This window comes from Xiphophorus couchianus, chromosome 24 (assembly GCF_001444195.1).
Source record: "Xiphophorus couchianus chromosome 24, X_couchianus-1.0, whole genome shotgun sequence".
NCBI lineage: Eukaryota > Metazoa > Chordata > Actinopteri > Cyprinodontiformes > Poeciliidae > Xiphophorus > Xiphophorus couchianus.
In genome coordinates, this window is record NC_040251.1 from 19,918,219 (window position 1) to 19,941,204 (window position 22,986).

Sequence of the window (22,986 nt, forward strand, 5' to 3'; positions counted from 1 at the left end):
GGACTCCTGTCCCTCTGCCAGGTCTGGACCCGAGTCCTGGACTCGACCGAGCCCAGTTTCAGGTTCTGTTCTCCAGCCCTGCAGACGAGTTCGGATCAAAGAACCAAAATATGGAAGAAAAACAGACCAGAAACCCAAAGATGGAGGACAGAGCCTCAGACGGGTCAGAGGTTCTGTTGGGTCAGAGGTTCTGCTGGGTCAGAGGTTCTATCAGAGCAGGAACCAATCAGACTTGAGGAACAATCAGATGATTTATTGTCAGAACTTCACGTCTCGTTTTCAGAACAACCAGGAAACAGGAAGTCGTGCAAAAAGATTCACTGCAACGGCTGAAGAACAGAGACTGGAGGCTGCAGGCCGGACTGAACAGAACCAGAACCAGAACCAGGATCAGGATCTGGTTCTGGTCCAGACATGCTTCCTTCAGTCTCTGTCTGGCAGCTGGATTTACAAAAGCAACTGGGAGGTAAAGAGGGGCTAGACTTCAGTCAGTGCAAAACACACACACACACACCTACATACACACACACACACCCACACATACACACACCCACACATACATACACACACACACGCCGACACACAGTTCATGCTGTAATAAATAGAAGCTCTACTCTCTATCATGGGTTTAAATAGAAGAAGCTGTGATTTGTCTGAAAGGTCAAAGGTCAGTACTTCAGAGCAGCGCTAGCAGGAGAGCTAGCAGAGCCGATGGACCGGATGCGCCCCGCGCTGCATCTGTCTGGCACCGTTCCGACACAGGGGCCGGTCCACAAAGACCAGAACCAGACGGAGCGCTGGGAGTCCTGACCGGCCAGAAGCTGCAGACCATCAGGAGACGCTGAGGGACAGGACGACACGTCTCAGTCCTCCTCCTGTCCCTCTATGTGGTCAGTCCTCTCCGCTCCAGCTCCCTGCTCTGCTTCAGCTCTTTGATCCTGCAGAAACAGCAGCGGCCGTTAGAGGAAGTGACATCATGAGGACAGGTCATGATGTCACTTCCTCTGCCTGACCTGTGTCTGCAGCGCCGCAGGAACCTCATGATCTTCCTGGCCGCCTGGTCCTGCTTCTTGGTCAGGAACGACCCCCTGCTGGACAAACCAGGAACTGGTCAGACAACGAGTCTTTACTCTGACGGAGCAGGAGCAGGGACTCGGCAGGGACTCTAGTCACACCGTGAGACTTGGAGTCAGACTCTACTGAAACCAAGTCCACGATGTTTGTTAAGTTGTAAAATTACCGTATTTTCCGCACTATAAGGCGCACCTAAAAACCTTCAATTTTCTCAAAAGCCGACAGTGCGCCTTATAATCCGGTGCGCCTTATATGGCCCAATATTGAGCCACAACTGGTCTCACAACTACGGTAAGCAGCCGCTGACTTTGTTTTCCCCCGTAGAAGAAGAAGCGCGCGGTGCAGGCTGGGTTTTGTGTAAAGACCCCAAAATGGCTCCTATTAAGAGACACACTTACGCCGCAGAGTTTAAGCTCCAGGCGATCAGTGATGCAGTAAAACACGGGAACAGAGCAGCAGCCAGAGAATTTAACATGAACCAATCAATGGTTATAGTGGAAGTGGATCTATATTGTGATTTGATTTACAGTAACAGTATCAGACTGTTTTTTACGTGTTTATTGAATTGAGGAAAAGTTCCCCTCCACTATATGTTATACCTTGCTGTTGTTAAAAGATAAACTGTCACCAAAATACCATGTCACTGACTTTACCTCAGGAAAATAATAAAACAGTTTTTTATTCATTTTGGGAATGAAGGGAGTTTTCAGGACGCTGGTTTGTAATCTATGAATAAAGTCTGACTGACCTATCTGACTGTTTTGTTGACATTCCCTTTAGCGCAGCTCCATCTAGTGGATGCATAACGTAACCGCAGCCTTTACTGTAGCCTCTATTCTATGCGCCTTATATATGAAAAAAGTTTTAAATAGGCCATTCATTGAAGGTGCGCCTTATAATGTGGTGCTCCTTATAGTGCGGAAAATACGGTAGTTTGGTAAAGACGATAAGATTCAACTGAACGACTTGGTCAGTCATGGACTCGTGTCAACAAGTCACAATGGTTGACTGGTTTGTCAAACGACATCCAAGTCACTACTAGTTAAACCATCGTCTCCGGGTCAGGCCTGTTACCAGGTCCGGTCGTTGGGTCCCAGCTGGTCTCTCCCCTCTCTGCACCGCCTAGCGTTAGCCCGGACGCCCCGCCCCTGGCCGCCGCCTTACCTGCTCTTGGGGTTGAGTGCGGCGCCCCCTCGTGGCGCCTGCTTCAGCCTCTCGTACTCCTTGTAGCTGCGGTAGTACTGCTGGATCAGCACGGCGGCCCGCCGGCTCTGCTGGAACCGCTTCTGCTCGTAGTACGACCGGAACTTGGACTGGATCAAGATGGCCGCCTGGGTCATCTTCTTGTAGAGCGCGTACTGCAGGGGGCGGAGTCACAGGGTCAGGTAAGGCCTGAACCTGGTTCTGATGAACAAACATCTGAGACCAGGCCCAGCTGCACGCATCACACACACACAGGGGACTACACACTGACTACACACTGACTACACACTGACTACACACCACTACAGCTACTGACAGCTGGTTACCTTCAGAGCTATCCATGTTAGCTAACCAGAGAGAGAGAGACAGCAGGTTAGTGACGTTAGTGGAGGACACACACACACACACACCCACACACACACACACACACACACACACGGCTCAGGTAAACATGAACTGTATGACTGTATATGTCAGTGATTAAGTCAGTTTTCCTGAGTGTGAGTGTTTTCTCTGCAGGTTTCCCCCAGTGTATTATAAGCCTGGCAGCCCACCAGGCTTTACACAGTTTCTGTTTCATTAAAAACTCAACAGACAGAAATGTTAGAGCTGCTAAAGCCACATTAGCAGCATTGAATTAAATCTCAGTTTGTTGCTCATCTCTGCATCAGAGCAGCAGATTGAACTCATCCTGCAGGGCCGGTCCAAGGCTGCATGAGGCCTGGGGCAGAATCTGACCTAGGGGCCCCTCTTGCTGCTAAAACCATCAGCACCTCTAACAGCTTCTGGGTTTATTTAATCTGGGAGAGAGAGAGTAGATTAACTGGCCAAACCAAAAACAATCAGTTATAATTACAGTTTATTAATTTGTATTTGTGAACAAACAGCTCAAAGTCAAAGATTAAACTCACAGCATCAGATTGTTGCTATGGTAACAAAACAATCTAACTGTGAATATTGTTCTTTGAACTTTTACAAAGTAAACTTGCCAGCTCCTTTAACACCACTGATCATCTGAATAAATAAATGTTACATTAATGTTTCTGTGTTAAAATATTATCATTGTGGCCCCTGAAGCCCTGGGGGCCCGATGGAGCCGCTGACTTACATTGGATTAAACAGAAGTGAAGATAATCGATATTCATTTTAATTGGATTTTTTGATTTGCTGTTTTTAAAACTGGCTGTGGGTTTAGATAGTTTCACTTTAGATGGTTTCAATGACCCAGTAATACTTTTAGATTTCTTGTCTACTTAACATCTTTAATAGAAAAACATGGCGGACCGCCAGGCTGAGCAGGTTTACTGGAGGAAACCCTGCTGTGTGTGTGTGTGTGTGTGTGTTTCTGAATAGAAAGCACCTTGATGTTTTATATTTTGTCTTATTTTCTGACTGAACTGATTTATTGCCAATCAGTTTTTCCTATAATCTGGTTGAGATCATTAAATGCTGAACATTTTGTCTTTTTTAAATAAGATAAGATCAGATTTATTGTCATTGTCATCAACAGATTACAGATTGAGATTTGCTCGACTCGAGTTAAGATGCAGGTTATGTGTATATACATAATATCCAAAGATAAAGAAATAAATAGTACAAAATGAGAAATAAATAGACATCAGAAGATGGTTGCAGCGCCTGGAGGTGTCGCAACAGAATTGACATTTTTAACAAAGTGATGTCAAGAGCAGAAGTTCTTATGCCTTTGAATTTAGTGCCACTTTTTTTTGTTTTTTAAGATAAGATAAGATTTATTTGTTAAATAAAGTTTATTGAAAGCACACCTGTTTGTACTTCCTGTAGCACCTCTGGATGACGGCGGCCGCCATGTCCTGCTGCTCCTTTAACCTTCGACCCTGCACACACACAGAGGAGTAATGCGTCCATCAAGCCAGCAGGGGACAGTGCGTCCTGCTCAGGCCGTCGCCATGGTTACCTTGTATCGGCGGAAGGCGTTCTGGATGATGCGGGCGGCCTCGTACAGCTCCCTCTGCTCACCGTCCGTCAGCGTGAGCAGAGCGAAGTCTCTCTCCATCTTCCCATTGGCCGATGCGTTCAGGAACTCCGCCCACGCCGCGGACGATGGGGGGCGGAGCCTCTGGAGAGCCAGAGCGCTGAGCGGCGAGGGGGGGCAGACCCGCCTGCAGCAGAAACACAGAGCTGTTGGTTCTGATTCTGGTTCTGGTTCCGGTCCAGCTCCGTCAGGCTCACCTGGGCGGGGACTGGCTGTCCACCGTCTCCAGGTAAGTGGCCAACCAGGTGTCCTGGATGGCCGGGTTGTCCCGCCTCTCTCTGAGCGGAGACTCCGTCCCCAGGGGGAAATCCTCCTGTTTGATTCGCTCCGGCGTCGCCTCGATGATCTGCTTCGCCAGCATCGCCATGTCCACCTGCTGGGCGCAGAGGCTCCGTTAGACCAGCCCAGTCGCCATGACAACCTGCACCTGGAGCTCCAGCCTACCTGCAGCACCTCGTCCTCCAGGTACTCCTCCTCCTCTCCTTCGTTCTCGGCGTTCTCGCCGTAGCGCAGCAGCTGCTCCTCCAGCAGCGCCCGCCGCCCGGCGCTCTGAGGGGGCGTGTCTGTGGGCGGGGCGTTGTTGTAGTCCATCAGGTCTCTGGAGCCGCTGGCGGTTAAACCTGGGAGAGAGGTCAGAGGTCAGAGGTCAGAGCTTTCACCTTTAGGAGCTGGCACCTAAAAACGTCTTTATTGACATTTTAGATTCAATCATCTATGTATAAACCCAGTAAAGACATCCCATAATAACCTGCATGAAGACAATAAACCTGTGAGACTGAGAACAACATGGAGGACGATCATCCTGTTGGGTCATCAGCCAAGGAGCAAAGGTCATGGTGAGGTCAGATGGACAGAAGACAACAGCTTGGTGTCTCCACTCAGAACGGCTGGGATTAGCCCCTGTTAGCCTCCCAGGCTAGCTTAGCCCTGAGTTAGCCTCACAAGCTAGCACCCTGTTAGCCTCCCAGGCTAGCACCCTGTTAGCCTCCCAGGCTAGCCTAGCTCTGAGTTAGCCTCACAAGCTAGCACGCTGTTAGCCTCCCAGGCTAGCCTAGCCCTGAGTTAGCCTCACAAGCTAGCACCCTGTTAGCCTCCCAGGCTAGCCTAGCCCTGAGTTAGCCTCACAAGCTAGCACCCTGTTAGCCTCCCAGGCTAGCCTAGCCCTGAGTTAGCCTCACAAGCTAGCAACCTGTTAGCCTCCCAGGCTAGCCTAGCCCTCCGTTAGCCTGTGTTTAATTTCATTTTTCAATGAACAGAACCAGACTGGGCCAGACTGAGCCAGTCATTGTCACTCTGTGCTCTGACTGGGAATCGGTGAGGAGGCGCCGTTACCTGGGTTACCTGTGCTGACGGTCCGGTTAGGTTCCTCCGAGGGAACGGTGGACTGTGTGAAGGACGGAGACGGAGGAGAGACGGGCAGCGAGGAAGAGGAGAGCGATGATGGAGACGAGGGGGAGGTGTCCATGGGAGCGGGGCCACTGGAGTAGGCGGAGCTGGGGGACGGCGAGGACGGGTCGCTGGGTGAGGGGAGACTGCTGGAGGAGCTGAGACCTGGAGGAGACAGGAGACTCTTACAGCCAATCAGAGAGCCGGATGAGGTCAGGTGACAGCAGGAGGCGGGGTTACCTGTGTCCAGGCTGGTGGACAGAGGGGATGGCGGCGGGCCGTCCCTGGTGGCCGCCTGAGCGCGCTGCGTGTGCAGCTCCTCCAGCGCGGCGGCGAGGCGGGTGTGGCCACGGGAGCGCGCCACGGCGAGCGGCAGGCGGCCCAGCGAGTCGGGGATCCCCAGCGCCAGGCCGTTCCAGCTGTACAGCAGCTCTGCTGCCCTCTGGTGGCCCAGAGCGCACGCCCACATCTGGAACGCACAGGGTGCCCGTCACCACGGCAACGCCGCCACAGCAACCGGCAGTCAGGCGGGGGCTTACCAGCGGCGTGCAGGAGAAGTGGTCGACGTTCAAGGGGTCCACTTCCTGTTCCAGGTCCAGACTGTCGCTGCTCATCGCCCTGCAGGAAGTGACATCGGTCTGAGACAGGACATGACGTCATCATGAGGGCGGAGCCAGGACGGCCGCCTGCCTTACCTCCAGTGGATCAGGGTGTGGATCAGGTGGGTGTAGCCCTGGGCAGCCGCCAGGTGCAGCAGCGTCATGCCACGGTGACCTGCTGGGTGATGAAGACTCTCTCCTCTTCCTCCCCAACACGCTCCTCTCATCATCCGCTCACACACACCAACGATCCTCCTCTCAAACCACTGGGAACACTGGGAGGGACAGAGACCAGTCACCGGCGCGGCCGACTAACCCGTCCTGTCAGACGCCGACGGAGGAACTTCCTGGCATCAGGTGGATAAAATGGCGACTGCCATCGTTCCAGGTCACCTGACCTGCTTGCCCCGCCCCTGGCGTGACGGAGTCTGTCCAGCGGAGCCGAGTCAGAGTCAATTCAGGACCAGGTGACAGTTCAGCCGTCCTCTAAACACCTGGCCAGGGTTTCCCCCAGTGCATCATAAGCCTGGCAGCCCGCCAAGCTTTACTAGCCCCCCGCCAGGCTAAGCGTTGCTTTGTCTTTTAAAGAAAAATTAATAATTGAAAAAAAAAAGGAATTGCCTTTTTTTTTAGTTTAAACCCGGATTGCAAGTCTCTCTGTTGCTCAGAGCGTTTCACTGACGGAGCAAATTTATTCCTAACAGATACGTTTATATTTCATGCATTGAAAGCTGGGAGAGCCACCATCACACAGCTGCTGCCTCTGTGTTGCTGCTGCTTTATCTTTAAGTTTACCTCAGCGGGATCGCTCGCCTCCTTCCACTCAAACTGGACACAAGATGACCTGTATGGATATTTACATCAACCCTCTGTGAGGAATCATGATTCTTTGGAGAAATCCACATCAAGGTCGGAGTTTAAACTCGTTAGCTCTGGTTGCACAGCTCTCACTTTCAGAGGTATATGTTGAGGGAGACAGATTTACCTTTGTGAACAACTTATACGCGGTGTTTATACGCTGCCCAGCGTGTGGCGCTGTCTTCCCTGTAAAGTTCATGTCTGTCTTCTGGTTGGTCGGAGCGTTAGCGGCTAATGAACCAGCGCTAACCTCATCATGCAGGTTCAGCTGGTGAGGAGCTTCACGCTGGTTTTATATTATTTTATTATTATTTTTAGGATAATTTTTCCAGTTACACAAAGAATCAAACCATATGAAATGTTTTGTCCACTTAGTCAGTCAGAGTTAATGAGTCCAGAGATCTGAGAAACTCGTCCCATAAACTGAACCAACCAAAACAGTTTCTGTGGCTCTTATTAAAACTCAACAGACAGAAATGTTAGAGCTGCTAAAGCCACATTAGCAGCATTGAATTAAATCTCAGTTTGTTGCTCATCTCTGCTCAGTGCAGCAGATTGAACTCATCCTGCAGGGCCGGTCCAAGGCTGCATGAGGCCTGGGGCAGAATCTGACCTAGGGGCCCCTCTTGCTGCTAAAACCATCAGCACCTCTAACAGCTATTAGCATTTATGGGCCCCTGAAGCCCTGGGGGGCCTTATGGAGCCACGGACTTAATTTGGATTAAACAGAAGTACGAATACATGATATTCATTTTAATTGGATTTTTTGATTTTCTGTTTTTAAGAATAAAAATTGTTTCACTGGCGAAGTTTCCCAGTAACATTTAATTACCCAGTAATATTGTCTTTTCCTGACCTTAAGTTGACATCATGAAATGAAACGCATTGGACCGCCTCGGCGCCACCGGGCTGAGCTGGCTCTCGGTAGGAAACCCTGTGGCTGGTTCTGAAGGTTCTGACCCGCAGCCTGAGGACTGACGTTAGCACTGAGCTGGTTCCAGATTTAGCTGCTTTAAAAGGATTATTTCTGCTTTCCAGGAACCAGAGAGTTTCCCCCGGTCCGTCTCTGGCCTGGTTCTGGCCTGGTTCTGCTCAGAGTCAGAGTTCTGCCAGCCGGGTCCGGTCTGGGTCAGAACCTTCAGAGGAAACCCCCTGAGGACCAGCAGTACTTGTTTTGGTCCAGGTCCAACTCCTCTCCGTCTCACTGCGGCTATTTTAACTCCTGGACTCCATCCGACAAAATCCCATGACATCAGCCAGAGGGGGCGGAGCCACAGCCGGGCCAGAACTGGGCCAGAACCACAGAACCAGAACCAGCAGCCGGGCCAGAACCGGGCCAGAGCCACAGAACCAGAACAAGCAGCCGGGCCAGAGCCACAGAACCAGAACCTCGGAACCTGCAGCGGGTCGGATTGAACCTGCTGTCTGGACGTTCAGACAGGAACCACAGAGTAAACTGGACCGGACCTACCTGCTGCTGGTCGTCAGGTAGAGGAGGGGGCGTGGCCAGCTGGTTCCCACTCTGCTGCTGCTGCTGATGATGATGATGATGTTGATGGCCGTCCCGAGCCGCCATCTCCGCCATCCGGCGCTCCATCTGCTCCAGCCGCTCCAGGATGGACATCCGGAACTGGTTGTCTGCAGGTGGAGAGAGCAGGTGCGTGAGGCTGAGGCTCCGCCCACTAAAGCTCCGCCCACTAAAGCTGCGCCAACCGAGGCTCCTCCAGCAGCAGCTCCGTCTCCTTCGCTGCGCTGCTGAAACTGAACACGCTTACAGCAGGGCAGCCCCAAGCTCCTCCTACACTACCCACAATGCACCAGGAGCAGCAGGAGGCCGACAGGTGATCAGAACGTGGATCAAAGATCAACCAATCAGCTGCTTGGATCTCAGCCAGAGCCAATCAGCAGCAGGCAGCTGTCAACGGCTCTGATCAGCAGCGATCAGTGTAAAGAGGGTCACACACACACACACACACACACACACACACACACACACACACACACACACACACACACACACACACACCATACACACTCTCTCATAACATACACACTCATAACACACACTCTGTCTCAGATGGAAACTATCTGACTGACTTCGATCGCCCGCCGCCTGGCTCTCTCTCTATTCAGGAAATAAAAGCAGAGGCCAAATATAGACTGATCCAGTGTGGCCTGCAGCGCACGCACACACACACACACACACACACACACACACACACACACACACACACCCACACACACACAGGGGACTCCCTGCTAGCAGCTGCTCTGATCCCTCCAGGGCAGAAATAAAACCACAGCTGGTTCTGTTGGGCCGGCTGCGGTTCTGGTTCTGAGTCCAGATAAAACCAGCTGACAGGTGAAGCTGCTCCTCTTCCTCCTGATGAAGAGGATGAGGAAGAGCAGCAGAACCACTAAACCGTAAGCATCAACTGACTGGGACCAGCATCCAGTGAAGCAGGCCGATGGTCGTCATGGTGACCAGCCGATACCTGCAGGTGGAGCCGATCCTGCAGACCCAAACCCAGCAGGGAGAGGCTGAGATCCTGAGAGGATCATCTGGTCCAGAACCGCTTCAACCAGCCTGGAAAATACTCAGATTACTGAACTCACTCAGGTTGCTATGGTAACTCCACGTCTATCGGTCTGAAGGAAACACGGCTGCTTCTACCAAACACGGAGCATCAATCAGAACCAAACCAGAACCCAACCAGAACCTGCTCCTGCACCAGCAGCGCCTCCTGCAGGTCAGTGTTGGCACGAGGAGAGGAGGAAGAGGAGGGTGAGGAAGAGCAGGTACTGACCGTCCAATGAGAGCCAGTCCAGCTGGGAACTGGGCAGAGAGCTGGCGTTCCTCGCTCTGTACTCGAACAGAACCGACGACGACACCGACCCGCCGGACTCCAGAACCTGCAGACACACCAGGCCGGCCTCATGGGCTGAAACACAGGAGAGACACACGGGTCCATCAGAACCCAGAGACACAAGGGTCCATCAGAACCCAGAGACACACGGGTCCATCAGAACCTCCACAGGATGGACAAGAATCCGGGCTTCATCCAGACGATTCAAAGATCATCATCATCCAGGAGGTCCAGACAGTCTGGACCCACCAACCCAACCCCGACCCCTATAGAACCGGACCAACCAATGCAGGACCGGCTCCTGTAGAACCAGCCCCTGTAGAACCGGACCGGCCCGTTAGCGGTCAGTACCTGGGCAGTAGCAGCGCAGAACCCCGGTCTGGATGAGGGAAGCGGGGACGGCGCTCTGATCGAACACGCAGGAGTACCGACCCGACGGCTCGCTCCACGGCCCGGTGATCAGAACCTTCACTCCGCCCTGCAGAGAGAACAGCAGCTGGGACCGGAACCAGAACCGTTTGGACCGGTCGCCCCGTGCGGGACGCTCACCTCTGGGTAGGACCACTCTGGGGAGAAGTCTGTGATGGCGGCCAGGCGGGCGGCGGCAGGCAGCGGCTGGGGGAACGGCAGGAAGGAGGAGGACGGCGACGGCTGCGGCGGAACCACGTAGCGGACGCCGGTGGGGAACGCGGCCGGAGCCGGGGGGGCCGCGGCGGGGCCCGGCTCCTCGGTGATGAGGTCAGAGATCAGGTCGGGGAACTGGCTGTCGAAGGAGATGTCCAGCTCCTCAGGCTCCGCCTCCTCCTGGCTGTCCATGCAGGCGTCCTCGGAGTCGTAGCGCCGCCTCCTCTCCTCCTTCACCTGGACCGTTGCTAGGGAGGCCGTCTCCATGGCAACAGCTGCCGGCAGCTCCACGGGCTGATGGAAACTCTCAGCAGGGGGCGGAGCTTCAGGTCCGGGCAGCCGATTGGACAACGGCAGGACCAATGGCTGCTGCCCTTCAGGCGGTGCCGGAATCTGATTGGTGGGCCGGGACGGTTCACCTGACCCGTCATGGCAGGCCAGCAGGAGGGGGGCGGAGCTGCTGTCTGGGTGTTGCCTAGGAGACAGGCTGGAGGGGGCGTGGCTTGTCTAAACGGAAGGAGTCAGAGAGACGAGTGAGTGGAAAGATACGGCCTCAGGAAGTAGTCCCAGTGGAACCCGGCTCACCTGAAGCAGGACCAGCTTGGTGGGCGGGGCTCTGCCTTCATCATCATCATCAGTCTCTTCCAGCTCCTCTTCCTCAGAGCGGGACTCCTCCTTCACTCCGTCACACTCCCCCAGCGCGCCCAGCTCCAGGCAGAGCGGCAGGACGGGCGGCGCCACGGAGGAGGTGGGAGAGAGGGAGAGGGCGAGCGAAGGGGGGGGGACTGACAACGGGGGGGAGGTGGAGGAGGAGGGGGAGGTGGACAAGGAGGAGAGGGAGGAGGGGGGGGAGACCGAGGAGGCCGGGGTGGAGGTGGTGGGGGACAGGGAGAGAGAGAGGGACGGGTGAGGGAGGGGGGAGGAAGTCCGGATGGAGGGGGAGCACATGGGGGGGGGGCCCCCATAGGTCTCACCCTGTTTGGGGGAGTTCAGGAAGGAGTCAGGGTCAAAGGCCGGGGGGAGGGGTGGGGGAGGCGGGAAGGATTGGGGAGATGGAGGGGAGGCGGCAGGGGGGGGAGGAGACTGGTGGGAGGAGGAGGGGGTGAGGAGGAGCCCCCCGATGACTGGGGAGGGCAGGAGGGTGAGGGAGAGGGTGGTCTGGATGGGGGCGGGGGCAGTGGGGGAGGGCGGGGAGGGAGAGGGGGGTTTACCAGGAGGGGGAGGAAGGGGTGGGGAGAGCAGCAGCGACCCGAAGCTCCTCCTCGACCCCGCCTCCTCTGGCGCAGCGCCCCCGCCCTCCCTCCCCCCTGGTAGGGTAGCGGCTGTCGCCATGACAATGACTGCGTTCTGAGGCAGCGCCACGGCGGCCAAGTTGCTGTGGCGGTCGTGGTAGAAACCGTTGCCTTGGTTACGAACAGCGACGGCGGCCTTGTGCGTTCGGGGCGGCGATGAGCCTGAACTGTGGAGCAGAAGACAAATTCAAAACGGTTCAGACAGGATGTTACGTCCATTCCTCCATCGTAGCTACAGAGCTACGGCTAAGAGCTACAGCTATCAGCTACGCTACAGAGCTACGGCTACAGAGCTACGGCTAAGAGCTACAGCTATCAGCTACGCTACAGAGCTACGGCTACAGAGCTACGCTACAGTACTACGGCTACAGAGCTACGCTACAGAGCTACAGCTACAGAGCTACGCTACAGCTCTAAACTACAGAGCTACGCTACAGAGCTAGGCTACGGATCTACATTACAGAGCTAGGCTACAGAGCTACGCTACAGCTCTAAACTACAGAGCTACGCTACAGAGCTAGGCTACGGATCTACATTACAGAGCTAGGCTACAGAGCTATGCTACAGTTTCCATGGTGAGTCTCCAGCCCACAGCTTGGTTCATCTCAGACCTCGTCTATTAGACCAGCGGTTCCCAAAGTGAAGGTCTGGAGCCCTGTGGGGGTCATGAGGCACCAAGTGGGGTCACAAAATGAAGCCTTACGTGGATGAAGGGCTGGAGGAAGACGCGGGGCTCTGAGGCTGCAGCTGAGGCATCTTGCTCTCTCCTCCTCCTCCTCTCCCTGACTCTCCTGGTTCTGAGGACGGCGGGGAGGCGGCGGGTCCAGAGGAGGACGACGGCAGCTTGGGGGAGATGATCCGATGCTTGGTGCTGTTGCAGCGGTGGGGAATGTTCACTCCTGGTGACACTGTGGACATGAGGAGATGGGTGGCGGTCAGAGTGACGTCAGAGTGATGTCAGAGTGATGTCATGGAACCTCCTACCTTGGTTGGTGCTGCAGAGGCAGGCGTGTGTACGGGGCTGTGGTTTGGTTCTCTGCCGGTCCAGGATGTGCTGCACCAGTTCTTCGATGCTGAATTCCCCAGAACCCATGGAGCACTTGATGCTGTGGACTGAAACAAAGAGAGGAAGGGTTAACTCCAGCCAGAACCCGGGTCGGACCGGCCGGTCTGCTCGGCGCCGTACACATGGGCTTCAGCTGGCCCAGAAGGTCGTCCCGGCTCCACCTCAGGGTGTCATGGCGGTCCGACACCGTGCACAGCAAAGGACTGCATCTCCCAGAATCCTCTGGTGACGGCACGTTCAGGTAGTGGACCAGCACGATGTCTGGGTTCTGCAGGGAAACACAGCAGGTCCCAGCTCTGATGATCAAAGATATGCGCTTCAACAGGCTGCATGGTGCTGATCCAGTCCACAGAGCGGGTCAGATTACATCTCAAACAGTATTACTATCAAGAAAATGTTACATTGGACTCAAGGGTCGACCCTCAGGAGGTCGGCCCTCAGGAGGTCGGCCCCCTCAGGAGGTCGGCCCCTCTGGGTTTGACCCTGAGACGGTCCGAGCCGGTACTGTGTGTGTTTCTGACCTGCAGCAGCCAGTAGCATCGTCTGTGGAATGTTGGCACGATGGAGGAATGGACGTAGCAGCCGTAGAGGCACTGGAACAGCAGAGAGACACTTGTTGACCTCCACCCTGTCTGAACCTTCCTGTGTGTGACTCAACATGACCTGCAGGGGGCGCTGCCTACCTCCAAGCCCTGGACCTTCAGCTTCATGTGGTCCTCTCTTGTCGTCTTCCCATCCTTCCTTTTCTTCCAGCAGTAGCCATCCTTCCTGTACTTCACCTTCTTCCTGTTGTAGAGGATGATGCTGCCGTTCTTCGGCCTGAAACACCCAAACATGACAGGTGAGACCGTGACGCCCTGCGCGCCGTCTGGCAGGCGTTTCTTCAGGACAGTACCTGGTCTTCAGGGAGCAGCAGAGCCACTCGTCGTGTCTGTCGAAGGATATCAGGTAGGAGGCGATCTCCTGCAGACCGACACAGGAACAGTTCTTTAAAGGACCGACACAGGGACGGCCCTTTAAAGAACCGACACAGGGACGGCCCTTTAAAGGACCGACACAGGGACGGCCCTTTAAAGAACCGACACAGGGACGGCCCTTTAAAGGACCGACACAGGGACGGCCCTTTAAAGAACCGACACAGGGACGGCCCTTTAAAGGACCGACACAGGGACGGCCCTTTAAAGAACCGACACAGGGACGGCCCTTTAAAGGACCGACACAGGGACGGCCCTTTAAAGGACCGACACAGGGACGGCCCTTTAAAGAACCGACACAGGGACGGCCCTTTAAAGAACCGACACAGGGACGGCCCTTTAAAGAACCGACACAGGGACGGTTCTTTAAAGAACCGAACGGCTCTTTAAAGAACCGACACAGGGACGGCCCTTTAAAGAACCGACACAGGAACGGCCCTTTAAAGAACCGACACAGGAACGGTTCTTTAAAGAACCGACACAGGGACGGTTCTTTAAAGAACCGAACGGCTCTTTAAAGAACCGACACAGGGACGAGTTCAGGCTCTCAGTGGGAAAAAGGAATTTATTTAAAGGCTTTGACAGATAAATGTAAACACACGAGGCGTTTTACCCAAAATAATCTAAGAATAAATCTGTGATGTTTCTACTTTCCTGTTTCCAACCTGATTGATGAAGTCACTAAAAGGACCAAAATGGATCAGAACATCCGGTCAGAACCCGCTCCCCTCACCTCGTTAGTGTTCCACCTCAGACGCTCGTTAGGCAGGCAGGCCGAGCGGGGCAGACACTCCAGCAGCTTGTTGGGAACAAACACCTTCCTCTGGCCTTTATTCTCTGCTGACAACACAGACGGTAACGGGTCAGAACAGAACCCGGGTCAGAACAGGATCACCACTGACTAACACAACATAAAATCCTGGAGGTATTTACCTGTAATTATTATGAGAAAATCATTGTTAAAGTGATGTTTTCATCAGTCAGGGTCAGTCAGGGTCAGTCAGGGTCACCGCTTCACAGCTACAGTTATTACTGAACAGTGTTTGTTGGTATGAGGTCAAAGACACCCTGAACAGAGAGCTTCATCCACCCATCCATCATCCATCCATCCAGTCCCAGAAGCACCAAGTTCAACCAGTCGCCTAGCACCATCATCTCCTCCATGTCTAGATGAGCCTCTGCTCCACCACCTGAACAGAATAATTAGGTCATTAGCAGAACTCTGGAGGATTTATCTACGCAATAAGGAGGCAATAAAGCCATTTGATTCCTGTGTTTTCTACCTGTGGCACATCTAGACACTGCAGGACAGCGACTGGAGGACTGGAGTTGGACACCCCTGGTCTAGATGATCTCGGATCAGAAGGAGTCACAGTTCCTCCAGAAGGTTCTGGTTCTGTCCAGAGGTTCTCTGAACACCTCCAGGAACCAGGATGTGGTTCATCCAGACCAACCAGAAGACTGAAGACGAGGTAAGAACCACCTTCAGTCAGTATGATGTCAGTCTTATATGCTGACATCATCTCCTCTGACATCACCTCAGGATTAAGAGGTGTGGGCCCCACAGCGGCCCAGGAGGACGAGGACACGCCGGGCCTTCTGGACAGAACCGACTGACTGAGCCCAGGTTCATCGGGCCGGAGACAGGCTGAGCAGAACCTCCAGCCTGTCTCCCATCCAAGGCGCACAGCTGAAACACCTTTGGTGACGCTGTTGAAAACATGCAGTTTCCATGGCAACACGTAGGTAAGAGCAGCCTGGCTCTTACCTGCAGGTGGATGGCACTGACCTGTCTCCGTGGAAACCATCTCCTTGTTGCTCATGGCGACGGGTCTCACAGGATGGACGTCCACGTGCCGTGTCCCGCTGAGGACAGAGAGAGACAGAGAGCCGTTCAGTACCCCGATCAGCTGAGCGCGCGCGCGCGCACACACACACACACACACACACACACACACTTCCTTCAGTGGAGCCCAGTTGCCTAGCAACAGCCAAATTTGGATCCACTTTACATGAAGAGTGTTTGAATGACACTGTACATCGTTGTGTGTGTGTGTGTTCAGACTTATATAACATGTTGAAACAGTGAACACACACCTCACCGCATCACACCTGGATCGGAACCGGTTCGAAACGTGTTTATATTGAAACACATGAATGTTGAATGCGACTTATTAAATGAGACACTTTTAATAATTATATAACAATAGTGATTAAATCAGACTAATCGGTCCATTCTCCCACACGGAACCAGAACCTCCTCCAGGAGGCCGCTGGAAGGCCACGGACTCTCCTAGCTGCGGTTGCCGCCTCTCGGCGCTTCTCCCCGGCTGTGGGAGTTCTGCTGCTCCCGTTCTGTTCGGAGCTAACGGCGGGAAGCTGCTCAGCTCCGCAGCGTTGACTTACAGGCTGAACGAAGCAGTGACAGCTATGAACCCCGACCAGAACCGAACCCTGCCGCTGTCGGGCTGTAGGCAGCAGGAAGGTACCGGTGATATTCTGGAGTATAACAGCGGTGGATCAACACCTGTAGCAGCCGAGCTGCAGGGCTGGAGCTCCGGGTGAGACAGCTCCGCCCGCTGCCGCTGCTGACACACCGGAAAATAAACCGGCAGGAACCGAACCTACAGAACCGAGTCCGGAGCAGCTCACAAATAAAACGCCAGTTAAAGCTCATTTACCTTCCGCCTTCAGCTCAGCCGCCATGTTCGATGTCTATGACGTCACTGCATAGCAACGGAGAAGGGCGGGGCTACGACGGAGGATGATGGATCTGATCCAGAGGAAGGTTTATGGGGGAACTTTACTGCCATAATTCGAGAGCACACATTTTCAGTTTGAAAGCATGACTTCGTGTCTTTGTTCTCAAAGCTTGTAATATATTTAAATCTGATCATTTTCCATGATGTGATATAAATCAGATAAATTATATTTAAAGATTTTTGTGATAAACCATGAAGTTTTAGAATCTTTCAACAGAACGGTGAAACTGGACTATTTAAAGTAAGTTTTTCACAGTATAGCCTCAGGATGCTAACAGAGCTAGCATCTCCCTCACCCTGATCCTGACCGGAACCTGCCGTCGGACCGGTCTGAACTCCAACCGCTGATCTAAGCAACATAATGAATGAAAGACGAGACTCAGAGGCACATAGAGAAAAATATCAGAAGTTTTATTTTGTATAAAAGTGGAGAAATCGTCCAGCAGGGGAGACATAAACAGCTGCAGCAGGGAGCTTGTTGTCATCAGTTTTACAGTAAAATTCACTTCCTGCAGAACAGAGATGGAGGCGGAGCTAAAGCTGCTGTTTCCAGAGCATTAAAAAGAAAAATCCTGCTTATCCCCACAGAAACCAACTCATCCTGCAATCAGCTTCTGTTATGGTTAAGTCACATTATACCAGAGGACAGAGCATGCTGCGCTTTTATTGTGAAATACAGAGGAAGAGTTAACGGTCACAGCTTAACAGAGAGCAGTAAACAACTGGCCCCGTTTTTCTGATCCTCTGCTGAAACATCAGCGTTATGGCTTTCAGGGATGGGCCGACTGCAGACTCTTCATAAATATTTTTAAATAATTATTACCGACGGTGACTCTGAACTCTGAGGGACCAATCAAAGCTTCACCGGGTTCAGAAACAACAGAATCTCCCTCTAAATCAGCAGCAGGCGGCTGGACGACTGGAAGGAAAACAGTTAAGACTTCATCAGATACCAGCAACTCCATCAGTTCATCACCAGCAGCAGTGCAGAAAATAATAATAATAATGATAAAAAAAACAATGTTCTGCAGTAACAGAAGGAAGAGAAATGAGTTTAACTCCACAGGAACGTGTGTGTGTGTGTGTGTGTTCTGGTCTTTCTGCCTCTGTAGGGACCAGGGCTCTAACTCAGCAACATGAGGACAATCAGGGATACAAGGACACATCAGCAGGACAGCTGTGGACACACGTCCTTATACTGAGGACGTGTCTCCACAACTGGATTACTTCTTCACGGTGGAGACACGTCTTAAGTGACCCAGTGTTCAGGCCAGATTTCAGAGTTCAGGTTCATGGAGACCAATAATTTACAATCCCCACAAAGCCAGAAACGCCCGTGTGTGTGTGTGTGTGTGTGTGTGTGTGTGTGTGTGTGTGTGTAGGGCGGGGTGATGAAGGCAGGCTTGGCTCTGGGGTCAGAGGTCATCACATGCCCTGTCGGATGCTCTGGATGATCTGGAAGATGGCTGAAAGACACAGAGAGGTGGATGTTAGCAGGAGGAGGAGGAAGAAAAACAAGAGGAAGAGGAGGAGTAGGAGAGCAGAAGCAGGGAGTCTGGCCCTGATGAAGGTTCTGGTCCAGATACTGGAGGCGGTGAGGAAGAGGAAGAGCAGCTTCCTGTTCTACTTCCTGTCTCAGTGTGAAGATAAGTGACTGTGAGATTTTTTACTTCCTGTTTCTCTGCAGAGGTTTCTGCCTCCTGAGAGGAGATAACGGGCCGTAACCACGGCAACGGGCTGTAACCACGGCAGCGGCCCAGTAGACAAAGGTTCTACTGGTCTAACTGGCCCTGGGAGTTCTGCAGAACTTTAGCGCATCCAGAACCGAATCCAGAACCTGAGAGGGAATCAGTGGGAGGTTCTGATGGTTTCTGCTCGCTGCAGGTTCTGGTAGAGTTCTGTTTGGTCCGGTCCAATCCAGATCTCTACAGCCGATCAGCCATGGTGACACCACAAAGGAGGACCATGAGGGAAGCTCAGAACCAGAACCTGTCAGGACCGAACCCATCAAAACTTGTCAGAACCCGTCAGGACCGGACACGACCCATCAGAATCTCCACTCCGGTTAGCTTGTAACCAGGAACCAGGGGCCTCATGCATGAAACAGTTTGCCGTTTTCACACTAAACCTTGGCGTACGGAAAAAATCGGATGCATAAATCCATGCGCATGTTTCCTTTATTCATCCTGATTTACAGGAAACAGAGCAGCTGCTGCTCCGCCTGTCGCCTCCATAAATACATATTAATGTAAATTAGTATAAATACCCGGAAGTCTGCCGCCAGGTGAAGCAGTAACCATGGCAACGACCTTGTTTGTAGCAGAATAAGCATTTATTATAATAATAATAATTATATATAGGCCTCTCGAGATAAATGATAAATCAATTAATCGTGCGATAAATGAAAACAATTATCGGCATTATTGTCTCTTCCGGCCTTTTTCTCTTTCTGTTAATGACACTGAATGAAAAAAGGCTCAACTCCGGTGCTCTCCACTGACCTCTGACCTCATTTCCTTAGTGTAAAGCCCAGCGCAGACGACACAATCTTAGAGCTGTCAGCCGATTGTCGGCTCATTTTCAAAACCTGACAGACCAAACATTAGCCGACAGAAATCCTAGGTATAACGGTTCGATCGGGTTCGGTCCTGCCGTGTGAATAAAGTCCAGTGAACTAATTTAAAAACCAGACATTAATCAATGCTTTACTACAGTCTACCTGCAATGCATGTGGCTAGTGTCAGAGTAAAGTCCTGACTGAATGAAAATCATTAGAACCTATTTAGTCACGTTAACGAAGAACAGCTGAAAAGTTACCGGGTTTATCAACTGCGGTAGCAATTTGGCTCCAACTCCTCCTCTTGTCATTTCTATATTCTTTGCATGTTGAATAAACATTAATGTTGTTTCCACATATCATCTCCAGTGTCCGCTGGACTTCGGGTTGCTCCGTGTCAGCTGTTTGGGATTCCCCTCCTTAATTTCCCCTCAGAAAGCACTGAGGAGAATCCTCGCTTTCTGATTGGCTGCCTGTCACATTCAACAGGCTGCGTTAAGATCCCAGTGGGGAAAAACCCCTGATTTAGATCGGAGCGGCAACGACGATCTACCGTAACACACCACACAATCTTAGAAAGACCAACGTTTTAAGATTGTTGTAAAGGGAAAAATAGGAGCAAAAAATCATGTAGTGTGAACTATTGCATCAGGTAGTCGATGTGCCCATCTTCTCTATTTAAATCTAATTATTACTGAAGGGCAACATAATATACAGACTTCATAATCTGCACTCTTTTGGTTGAATGCAGTATTTATTTACACTTTGGCTTTATGTTGTTTAGTTTTTATTTCCAAGTGAGTTTTTTGTTAATGGAGACTGAGAATCCATTTTATTTTTGTTTTTGGTTGTTTTGTTTATTTTGTTTATCAGCTCCAGTGTTAAATATTCTTCTGAAAATAAAGTGTATCTATCTTTGGCAGGAAATCACATGCATTATTACGTCATTTCCATTAAATCAGTGTAAAAAGGTCTTCAAACAATATTATCGTTTATCACAATAATTTTTGAGACAATTAATCGCTGAGCAAAATTTACTATTGTGACAGGCCTAGTTATATATTTTATTTAAAAGGACAAATAATGTCACCTCACAAAAATAAAAATAGATTTTAAAGAAAAAAAAATCCAAATTAAAAAAATTAAAAATAAAGAGATCCTGTAAATGGCTGTTAGAGCAGCAGAGCGTTCAGCCGGATTTAAAGACAGTCAGAGAGTCTCTGAGTGGGAATGTGGACGATTATTGTAAATACTAGATGCTTCATGTCCAGAAGGAGCATTCACATAGCGGGCGGCTGCAGCTGGACCGGTACCGGTACCTGCTTTAAGTTCTGCTCAGAGCTCCAGGATGATCAGTCTGGATGAATCTAAACGATCAGAAACCAGCAGATCAATCTGATCTCTGATCAATGGCTCCATGTTCTCCATCAGAGCCAAAGCTCCTCAGGTAGCAGCTCACCTTGATGCAGCTACTGATATACCTGGGATTGTCTCCACACCTGATCACCTTCAATAATCAAAGCTGTTGATTATTTTTAATCAGCAGGTTGGAGTTAATCTGCTGATCCAATTTCAGTCAGAATGAAATGACCCATAGATGCATTTCATTTGCTTCGGTTCACCGAATGACCGATGAGTTTCATCTTTATGAGACACAAACTGAGGAAAAGTTCTATTTACATTCTAGTGAGGTTTTTACATACTTTTATTTTTATTTTCTTTATTTTGTGTGTGTGTGTGTGTGTGTGTGTGTGTGTGTGTTAGCTTATTGCCTGAGGATAAATGTGGTTCAGTTTCATTGTTTAGTTTAAACGATAAAATATTAAAATCATGAAAATCATCGGGTTTGATGCTTCCTGGTCTAAATAACTGAATCAGAAATCAGTGGATTTGGTGAGTTTTGAGGTTTTGTAGTTTGTTATTGTTTACAGAAAAACTTTGTGTTGCTGCTGCAGATTTTCACGCCAGGGAAAAAGTGTGTGTATATTTACACAAACTTTGATAATTTTATACATGCCGACTTGTGCGTAAAATATGGCGGCGCAGATTTTTTGTGCACACGCTGCTTTATTCATGAGGCCCCAGAACACGATTCCTCAGGGTGCAGTTGGGTTTGGACCGACCACCAGAGGAGAAACACCAGAACAGGTCCGGCCCACCCTGGTAGAAGCTCAGATTAAACAGAACCAGAACCAGCCAGTGTCCACAAACGGCCCAATCAGGTCAGGTGGAGCTTCTTGATAAGCCATGCTATCATGCTGACCCGCCTCACCAGGTCACCAAAGGTCACGGTTCTGCAGAGGAAACTCACCTGATCCACAAACCACAAAGACGAAGAGCGCCAGCAGCCAGGGACCCACCGGAGACTTGTCCTCGTTCACCGGCCTCTGCAACGCAAAGCAGGCAGCATGAGAACCGCAGAGACGCAACGCTCCACTTCCTGCTGAGGCCCGGTACCACAAGTACCACCTGGTTCCACCCGGTTCCACCTAGTATCACCAGGTATCTCCTGGTTCCACCTGGCTCAAACCTGACCTGAACCATTTCCAGAGGAGAACCATCTACAGACGGTACATCCAGGCAGTTGCCAACTTGCTTCCAGATGATGAGGAACCGGTCGGACCCCGGGGCCCGGGTTGGGTTCATCATTGTTACCAATAATCACCAATATTATCAGGTTCTCCTGCAGCTCTAATGCTGCCATAAAACTCAGCAGCTTCACTTCCTGTCAGCCACAAACCAGCTGATGGAATCAAACGCCTTGAGCTAAGCTAGCATCCTTCCCACAGCCCAGAGGAAAATTACTCTTATTAATATTCATATGCTAATCAGATGGAGTTTATTCATGTTACTGGGACCAGAGCTTCAAACTGGACCATGACCAGACCACCATCAGCTCAGACAGCTGCAGGAGGAACATGGAGGTGGTGGAGTGGTGCTGTGGGCTCACCGAGGAGCTTTCCTCCTGACCGGGTCACTGGACCCAGAACATCTGAACATCAACAAACTTCCTAGAAATCCACCATGCAGGGGGCGGTGGCTCCCAGCAACCTGCTGCAGTTATGTAATATTTAAATTAGCTCCGACAGACAAAGATCCGAACCCCGAACTGCAAGCCGAACCAAACCTAGGACCCGTTCCACTAAGATGATCAGTTTAAATCCGTTTTTTACAGTTTATGATTCTGATTAAAGAGGTAAAGCATCTAAAATCCTAAAGGTTTGAGAGGAGTCTGGTCACTTCCTGCTGTAACCCCGCTGATTGGCAGAGCGGAGCCACGCACCAGATACGGACGTGTTTCCGCTCCATTTCCAGCCAGGTCCAGTATAATATCAGTAATTACTCCATGTCGGAACCCACCGAGGTTTTCTGGACGTGTCCCCGCTGTGTGATCGTCTTGCTGTGCCGCTCGTTGGCCACCTTCATCCGCTGAACTGCAGACATGTTCTCACCGTAACTACCGGAGCGGGTCGGAACCGGGTCAGAACCTGGTCAGAGAGAGCAACAGCGCAGGCTGGAGGCTGTGGGGCGGGAGTGGTGACCGGCTCGGCTCGGGTCTGGTTCCCCTCCGTAAGTTACCTCCGAGGAATCGGCGCTAGCTGTTAGCTGGTGCTAACTGAACTCCGAGGAACTGACCCGGTCACGTGACACTGGTCGGAGCGCCGCAGGGTCTCTGCTGCCCCCTGGTGGCAGGAGAGGAACTGCGTTCA

At 51.6% G+C, this 22,986-nt stretch overlaps 2 protein-coding genes across 10 annotated transcripts; both read right to left on the reverse strand.

Annotated features, from left to right (window-relative positions):
- Positions 1-232: 232 nt before the first annotated feature.
- camta2 (calmodulin binding transcription activator 2) lies at positions 233-16,860 on the reverse strand. Of its 9 annotated transcripts, none has more exons than XM_028010452.1 (26): positions 16,639-16,858; positions 15,747-15,823; positions 14,691-14,797; positions 13,879-13,946; positions 13,667-13,802; positions 13,505-13,576; positions 13,104-13,251; positions 12,902-13,030; positions 12,621-12,825; positions 11,211-12,084; positions 10,551-11,132; positions 10,353-10,479; positions 9,942-10,076; positions 8,606-8,772; positions 6,373-6,551; positions 6,217-6,295; positions 5,918-6,146; positions 5,624-5,842; positions 4,736-4,911; positions 4,489-4,667; positions 4,214-4,418; positions 4,062-4,133; positions 2,604-2,624; positions 2,239-2,432; positions 1,014-1,088; positions 233-938 (listed from the first exon to the last, which is right to left on the reverse strand). In XM_028010452.1, the coding sequence occupies exons 2-26, from the start codon at positions 15,778-15,780 to the stop codon at positions 884-886; spliced, it is 4,467 nt and encodes a 1,488-aa protein (XP_027866253.1). In that variant the 5' UTR covers positions 15,781-15,823; positions 16,639-16,858; the 3' UTR covers positions 233-883. The 9 variants fall into 9 exon arrangements, with proteins under 9 accessions (XP_027866253.1, XP_027866254.1, XP_027866252.1 ...); XM_028010453.1 differs by having other exon boundaries at positions 1,014-1,091; positions 5,633-5,842; positions 16,639-16,857; XM_028010451.1 differs by having other exon boundaries at positions 1,014-1,091; positions 4,489-4,664; positions 16,639-16,857.
- A 249-nt stretch (positions 16,861-17,109) lies between these two features.
- Positions 17,110-22,904, reverse strand: LOC114140663 (stress-associated endoplasmic reticulum protein 1). Its single transcript, XM_028010791.1, has 3 exons — positions 22,637-22,904; positions 21,588-21,663; positions 17,110-18,185 (listed from the first exon to the last, which is right to left on the reverse strand). Exons 1-3 carry the CDS (start codon positions 22,718-22,720, stop codon positions 18,145-18,147), a joined length of 201 nt encoding a protein of 66 aa, XP_027866592.1. The 5' UTR covers positions 22,721-22,904; the 3' UTR covers positions 17,110-18,144.
- Between the last annotated feature and the right edge of the window lie 82 nt (positions 22,905-22,986).

Bases quoted from the DNA above. Each gene is read 5' to 3' on its own strand.
- LOC114140663 (XM_028010791.1), bottom strand. From the start codon at position 22,720: ATGTCTGCAGTTCAGCGGATGAAGGTGGCCAACGAGCGGCACAGCAAG. The intron at 21,664-22,636 runs GTGGGTTCCGAC...TTTGCGTTGCAG, and splicing joins GACACGTCCAGAAAACCTCG to AGGCCGGTGAACGAGGACAA. The intron at 18,186-21,587 runs GTGAGTTTCCTC...TGTGTCTTTCAG, and splicing joins CTTTGTGGTTTGTGGATCAG to CCATCTTCCAGATCATCCAG.
- camta2 (XM_028010448.1), bottom strand. From the start codon at position 15,780: ATGAGCAACAAGGAGATGGTTTCCACGGAGACAG. The intron at 10,077-10,352 runs GTACTGACCGCT...CCTGTGTTTCAG, and splicing joins TCTGCGCTGCTACTGCCCAG to CCCATGAGGCCGGCCTGGTG. The intron at 1,092-2,238 runs GTAAGGCGGCGG...TGGTTTGTCCAG, and splicing joins GCACTCAACCCCAAGAGCAG to CAGGGGGTCGTTCCTGACCA.